General features: G+C 43.8%; 1 protein-coding gene across 8 annotated transcripts in view; it reads left to right on the forward strand.

Annotated features, from left to right (window-relative positions):
• The window catches only part of SHROOM2 (shroom family member 2), a 189,535-nt gene extending 182,320 nt beyond the window's left edge, over positions 1-7,215 (forward strand). For 5 of the 8 annotated variants that reach the window (XM_039520010.1, XM_039520013.1, XM_039520011.1 and 2 more), the window contains 2 exons: positions 766-1,038; positions 6,509-7,215. In XM_039520010.1, coding sequence (XP_039375944.1) covers positions 766-1,038; positions 6,509-6,775 — 540 coding nt within the window. In that variant the 3' untranslated portion in view covers positions 6,776-7,215. Of the gene's footprint in view, positions 1-765; positions 1,039-6,508 lie in introns of those variants that run through there. The other 3 variants (XM_039520012.1, XR_005592685.1, XR_005592686.1) reach the window with 3 other exon arrangements.
• Positions 7,216-7,670: the final 455 nt, after the last annotated feature.

Below are 7,670 nucleotides of genomic sequence, written 5' to 3' on the forward strand. Positions count from 1 at the left end.
TGAAGTGTTCTACTCCATGGACTGACATTTGCTTCGCTTCTGAGCTCCACAATGGGCAGAGGCACAGTTTTGCCCTTCATCTATCACAGAGGAGTGTCTGTAACAGGGTTAGGGAGGAAATGGAGAGACTCCTGGGAGCCCAGTGAGTGACAGAGAACAGATTCCTTTTTTTTTTCCCCTTTCCCTGGTGGAATAAAAACCAAGATAGAGTAACTTTGATTTCTTGCCATGTGAAGTAATTCTCCTGAAGCTTGAAAGCCTTATTTAGCAGTGAATTGTAAGCTAATGTGCATGCGAAAAACTTTATCTGTAGACTTGAATTCTCTAGTTGGACAACAATGCCATAATCACAGTTTCCCTTGCAGTCATAAACGCACAGCCCACTGCTAATCAGAATCAATGGCTGGTGTTTCTTTGGGGGTTTGCCATGTAACAAAGCAAATTAAGGACATGATCCAGCTTCTTCTCAGTCAGTGAGAGTGTTGCTGATGACCTCAGTGAAAGGAAGATTGAGGCCTAAAATCTACGGTAGAGGGGTCCTGTTTTGTTTTGGGCTTTGTAAACTGATATATTCGGGGAGGGGAGGGGAGTCTGATGCTGAAGTTTGGGGTAGTTTACCATTGCTACTGCCACTTTTCATCAGAGAGCCATGTGTGACTTTTTTCCCTGAGCTATTGGAACAGAATGCATGGAGGGAAATCTGTTTCCATCTCTGCTGGGTCAAGTGTCGCTAATAAATTCTTACTCCCCTTTTGTTGTCCACAGCAGAAACTCATTGACAGCATTAGTAGGAAGCTGCAGGTGCTGCGCGAAGCTCGGGAAACACTCCTGGAAGACATCCAAGCGAACAATGCACTAGGAGATGAGGTGGAGGCTATTGTGAAAGAGGTCTGCAAACCTAATGAGTTTGACAAGTTCAGGATGTTCATCGGGGACCTGGACAAAGTGGTCAACCTGCTGCTGTCACTGTCAGGTCGTCTGGCTCGTGTGGAAAATGCCCTGAATAACTTGGATGAAAATGCCTCTCCTGAAGAACGGGTAAGGCAGGTTGCTAAAGGGCAAGAGTATTATTTTGGTATTTAAGGAGCCAGCGTGGTAGGCTTTTTTTATTTGAAAACCAGGTGGGCAAGAGAGTGGAGGGGAGAAAACTGCTGTGCTGATCATTCACATCAGGCTGCTTTCATTAGATCTCGTTAATACTCGTAACCTTGCCTTGCCTTCACTCAGAATACACTCACTACAAGTGGCTTGGCCCTGAAGAATGCATGACACTTTTGTACCCAGGTTTAGGAGAGCAAGTTGTTTAAAAGCACTGACATGCCTTTCCCTCTGAAACACTAAAAGACAAGTGCCTTGATGAAAGATGATGAGCCAAGTAGCCTCCTGTTTCTTTAACAAACGAAAAAATAAGTGGGGGAGAACAAACTAAAAGTAATTGTCTGACTCAGCAATTTGGGATGCTTAAAAATGAACAGATTGTATTTGAGTTCCAGTGCATACACGCTGTCGACAGTTTACTACTATTAAGTTATATTATGGCAGCACCAAGGACCCCAGTCAGTGATCGGGACCCATTACATTAGATACTGTACAGACATGTAACAAAGACGGTGGTCCCTGCTATAGAGAACTGACAGGGTGCAGTAGTGGACAAAAAGTAGAGAAACGGGGTGGGGCTAAATGGGAACACAGTGTTTTTTAAAAAAGAAAAAAAGTTTGACAGAAAAACGGAAGTCATGGCTTCCCATTTACCCGGTCAGTGCCAGATGGTAGTGATTTGTAGGAATCTCAGCAGAAGTAGGTTTTTAGGAAGGATTTTAAGGACCAAGGTATTCATTACTAATCTTTCTGTAACAGCAGAGAAATGGAAACGTATTGATATATAGCATTATCTGGTAGCCACAGTCTCTCCATAGTTAAAACTGAGACTTGCTTCCTTTGCAAGTCTGACTTTAGATTCCTGTTTATTATATTTAAAAAAAAAAAGCTGAAAAAAGCGCCTCTCTTCATCAGACTTTGCATTGCTGGCCCGTGGCCCCAGTGTGCAGTCTTTTGCACAACTTGGACACACTTATTAAAGACCTGGATCTAATAAACCTGGGTTTTTAATCATGTTGTAAAAAATCTTTCCTGAAAAGATCTAGAGCGGTGGATTGGTTTTTGATGCAGGAAAGGCATGTTTGCAAAGGTGTTCGCTGGGAATTTAAGACTATACGAATGGTCCATTGTGCAGTGGTGGACTTTAAAAGGGCATGGTATGGCTGGGAGATACTTAGGCTTTCATTTAAAAACAAAAGTCACTGGCCCTCTGCCTTGCAGAGGTCTTCAAATTGTAAACCACTTTCTAGGGAGGTTTGCCATTGATTCCCGTACTCTTCTGCCCCTCTTTTCCCCCTGCCCCCCCACCAAAACCTAGGAAAAGATATAACCTGCCACCAAATTTTGGCTTGTTACCCCCACAGCCACCAACAGTCAGAGCTCATAACCTGCTCTTGACATCTTCTTGTCTCCATATCCCACCAAAAGAGACTGACACCAGCAAAATTTTCAACCCTTGTTCACACCCCAAAAGTACCTGCTCTTGGCTTCCGTGGCGGCGCCAGCAGAAGCTAACAGTGCTCCTGCCTAAGACAACTCCACTTATCTCCTCCCTCGCCCCTCATTCTTCCAAGGGAAATGAAGTCTCATTGCTGGGGACCTCTCCAAACAGCATTTCTGAGTTCTAGGAAGAATTTGGGGATTGAGTGCATCTTCCCCATGTGCACACACATACTAGTACCTTGTGGGAGAAGAAAATAATTTTCTCCCACCTCCATGTCCTTGTGAAAAAGACCTTGTTACAAAAACAGCATATGAAATTAGGTGTGCAAGGAGGGGAGAAGAGCAGATATGAGGCTGGTGTCACAGGAGCAGAGTTAGGATTTCATGCCTATTTTAACAGCATTTTCAAGCGTTTGTTTCTTGAAGTTGAACTTTAATTCTGAAATGTCTTTTGGTTGCATGCTATCCTTAGTGCATTTTATAAGAATTTTTACTGTCAGGTTACTCTCAGCCTCAAATTAGTCTGAACTTTAATTCCATCCTCATGGATTTTTTTTTCTGTATGCAGATTCTCCTGTTGATGTGTATAATTTCCTTTAGTGTTACTGGGAATTCTGCACATTAATATGTAGTTGTATGTTTTTAGCCTTATTGTAATGTGAATCGTTTTCTAATATTAAGTACAGACATACTGTCAAGAGGAGGACTGGCTTTGAACTTGTTGGTAGAATCAGAATCAGTCACTTGATGGAGAATTTACTTAGGGAACAAAGCTGAAAATCGTGACATGATTACACATTTTTTGCCTAGATGCACGTGTGTAAACAGAATCTCCATCATTGTCTCTTCTTCCATGCACAAAGCTCTCTTCTGCCTGTTGTTTTGTCCCCCTGCTGATGCTCCAGGTCACCACAGAGAAGCAGCTTTGCTTGGGCATTGCAGCTCATCACAATGAAGGGGATGCTATGTCTAGATTCAGTGCACCAGTGTGTCTCAGAATAAAAAGTCAGGCGAGATTTCCACAGAGCTGGTTGTGTGATGCATCAGGGCACCAGCAGGAGAGACACATGGACTAGTGAGAAGAGACTGATCTTTTGGTGGGGGGCTGTGATCATATGCCTTTGCTTCTGATTAGAAAAATGCACATTACAATAAGGTAGAAAACCCTATCAGGTTCATATTGGGTTAGTATGCAGCAAATTCATGGTCCATTCTGGTCAATTTCACAGTCATAGGCTTTTAAAAATTGTAAATTTCACAGTTTCAAATATTTAAATCTGAAATTTCATGGTATTGTAATCATGAGGGTCCCAACCCAAAACAGGGTCGTGGGGATGGGGCTATTATGGGAGGTTGCGGTATTGCCACCCTTACCTTTTTCCTTCTGCCTTCAGAGCTGGGCAGTTGGAGGGCAGACACTGGCCAGGCACCCAGCTCTGAAGACAGCGCCACTGCCACCAGCAGCGCAGAAATAAGGGTAGCAATACCATACCCACGTTATGCCACCCTGACGTCTGCGCTGCTGCTGGAGCCTGCGATGCCTTCAGAGCTGGATTCCCAGCCAACAGCCTCGAAGCTTCCTGCGGTTAGGGGAGGTTCCCGGAGATGGGTCTAACCCAGCCTCAGGAGCAGCCCATGCGGAGGAAGAAGTCCTGGCCCTCTTTATCAGAGGGGTAGCCGTGTTAGTCTGGATCTGTAAAAAGCGACAGAGTCCTGTGGCACCTTATAGACTAACAGATGTATTGGAGCATGAGCTTTCGTGGGTGAATACCCACTTTGTCACCCACGAAAGCTTATGCTCCAATACATCTGTTAGTCCATAAGGTGCCACAGGACTCTTCGTCGCTTTTTACTGGCCCTCCTTAGCCCCTTCAGGACTAGCAGCTGGAACTCAACGCTTGGAAGTTAAAGGGGCCTTGGGTTGGCTGTGTGTGGGTGGGTGGGTGGAGAGGGGTGACCTCAGCAGCCCAGGTGATCACCCCCTTGCCCATCCATAAGGCCAGCCCTTTCCCTCCCCAAAAGTGATGATCCCCCATACCATGCCATCTCACTTCTGTGGTGCTGCTGGTGGTGCTGCTGCTGCCTTCAGAGCTGGGCTCCCAGCCAGCAGCCGCCGCTCTCCACCCACCCAACTCTTGAAATCCAGTCTCCCCTACAATAGCCAGATTTCATGGGGGAGATCAGATTTCACGGTCTGTGACGTGTTTTCACGGCTGCAAATTTAGTAGGGCCCTAAGCATAATGAAAAGCTCTCTGTCAACTCTTCCCAACCCCAAGCAGTTTGTTTTCACAGTTTGATGCTCTGGCAGTCATTTCAGGGACCTAATCTGGGTTTAATTCATTGCTGCTTACACTTGCAAGTAGATCTTGCAAATCATTTCTGGAAATCAGGATGGCATCGATGTTACTTCATGCTAGTGCTTCCCACAGGCAGCTGTATTTGTTATACTTTTTCCTGTAAACCATTAAGCACTAAAGTAGTTGATAAGGACCTTACTTACCAGTGTTTATAAAACATATTCCTAAGTGCTTTACTGTCTCTGCCGGTTTAATTCCCTTCTATTAACTCATTTTATCAGAACTCAATGGCAGTTGGGAGATCAAGTTCACCTTTAAGCAGCAGTTTTATGGCTTATGTACAAAAACATTGAGTTTGCAGGAAATGTGGGTGTGAATGTACCCCCAACTAGCCTGCCACGGACTAACTGTCTGTGTGGACCCTGCTGACTCATTGTGACAGTTTGTTAATGCACTTTGATCTAGTCATCTTTGAAATGGGACTAGATCAAAGCACATTAACAAATTGTTAGCGTGTGTCAGCAGGAGCCACGTGGACAGTTAGTCCACGGCAGGCTAGTGTGGTGTACATGCGCTCCCTAGCTTGCCATGAACTAAACTACATTGTGGATAAATGTAAAATAATGCACATTGGAAAAAATAACCCCAACTATACATACAATATGATGGGGGCTAATTTAGCTACAACGAGTCAGGAAAAAGATCTTGGAGTCATTGTGGATAGTTCTCTGAAGATGTCCACGCAGTGTGCAGAGGCGGTCAAAAAAGCAAACAGTATGTTAGGAATGATTAAAAAGGGGATAGAGAATAAGACTGAGAATATATTATTGCCCTTATATAAATCCATGGTATGCCCACATCTCGAATACTGTGTACAGATGTGGTCTCCTCACCTCAAAAAAGATATTCTAGCACTAGAAAAGGTTCAGAAAAGGGCAACTAAAATGATTAGTGGTTTGGAACAGGTCCCATATGAGGAAAGATTAAAGAGGCTAGGACTCTTCAGCTTGGAAAAGAGGAGACTAAGGGGGGATATGATAGAGGTATATAAAATCATGAGTGATGTTGAGAAAGTGGATAAGGAAAAGTTATTTACTTATTCCCATAATACAAGAACTAGGGGTCACCAAATGAAATTAATAGGCAGCAGATTTAAAACAAATAAAAGGAAGTTCTTCTTTACGCAGCGCACAGTCAACTTGTGGAACTCCTTACCTGAGGAGGTTGTGAAGGCTAGGACTATAACAATGTTTAAAAGGGGACTGGATAAATTCATGGTGGCTAAGGCCATAAATGGCTATTAGCCAGGATGGGTAAAGAATGGTGTCCCTAGCCTCTGTTCGTCAGAGGATGGAGATGGATGGCAGGATGGATGGAGATGGATGGAGAGAGATCACTTGGTCATTGCCTGTTAGGTTCACTCCCTCTGGGGCACCTGGCATTGGCCACTGTCGGTAGACAGATACTGGGCTAGATGGACCTTTGGTCTGACCTGGTACGGCCGTTCTTATGTTCTTATGTAATTGTTTGCATAGACAAGCCCTTAGTCCCAGTCCGCCATACACACACCTCTTCATCCTTGTCCCTGCAGGTAAAATTGACTTCAGGGTTGACCAGAAAACTGTTTGTCTTGAACTGGTATCTGTAATATGTTTCTCTTTCTCTTAAGCGGACATTGATAGAGAAGCAGAAACTGCTGACTCAGCAGCATGAAGATGCGAAGGAACTGAAGGAAAACCTGGACCGACGGGAGCGGATTGTCTTTGACATTTTGGCTAACTATCTAAGTGAAGAGAGCCTAGCAGATTATGAGCACTTTGTAAAGATGAAGTCAGCCCTTATCATTGAGCAGAGAGAGCTAGAGGACAAGATCAAGCTGGGGGAGGAGCAACTCAAGTGTCTGACCGACAGCCTCCAACCTGAAAGGCTCAAATAAGAGGTCAAGGCCTGACCAAAGACTTGAAAACTGGTGGTTGGGCACAGTTTCCAAGTATGCAAGTGAAACCCCTGACTTGTATCTGTGTCTAATAGATGGAGTTAGACAAGAGAAAAATAGCTACTCTAGCAATAATGATCTTTCTTGTTGTTTGGATGATGTATTTAATTTTTAAACCCTCTTTTTAATCCCCGACTCTACAGCTGTTCTTTGTGTCTCCGCCTATCCTATAGAAAGTTCTGCAGGAGACAGAGGATAGATTCTAAGCTTTGAATTCAGTGTATTGTGAAGTTTGTTGCAATAGTGCATGCAAACAATAACGGTTTTCAAAATAAGTTGTGATAGTCTTTATTGTCTTCAGATGCTGCACAAACTGCTGGGAAGCCCAAAAGCAAATGAATAAAGAAGCTCTAATTTTAGGGCTTTTTCTTTTACAGTCACATCAAGTAGGAGAAGTGTGTGTCGTGTCTGATACTATATTCAGGTTGCTCTCACTTTGATCCTGGTACATCAGACGCTTTTTCTTTGTAACATATCTCATAAGAAAAGTTCTCACTTTCTCCTTTCAGAAAATAATTTCAAAACCAATCACAGCTGGCTACAGGCTAAAGCAACTTGAAAATCATTTAAGATCTATGTTACTGAAGTTGAGAACACATGGTTTAGAGAGTATCAGAGGGGTAGCCATGTTAGTCTGGATCTGTAAAAGCAGCAAAGAATCCTGTGGCACCTTATAGACTAACAGATGTTTTGGAGCATGAGCTTTCATAGGTGAATACCCACTTCGTCGGATGCATCCGACGAAGTGGGTATTCACCCACGAAAGCTCATGCTCCAAAACGTCTGTTAGTCTATAAGGTGCCACAGGATTCTTTGATGGTTTAGAGAAACATTG

This window comes from Mauremys reevesii, linkage group 1, assembly GCF_016161935.1.
Source record: "Mauremys reevesii isolate NIE-2019 linkage group 1, ASM1616193v1, whole genome shotgun sequence".
Taxonomy (NCBI): Eukaryota; Metazoa; Chordata; order Testudines; family Geoemydidae; genus Mauremys; species Mauremys reevesii.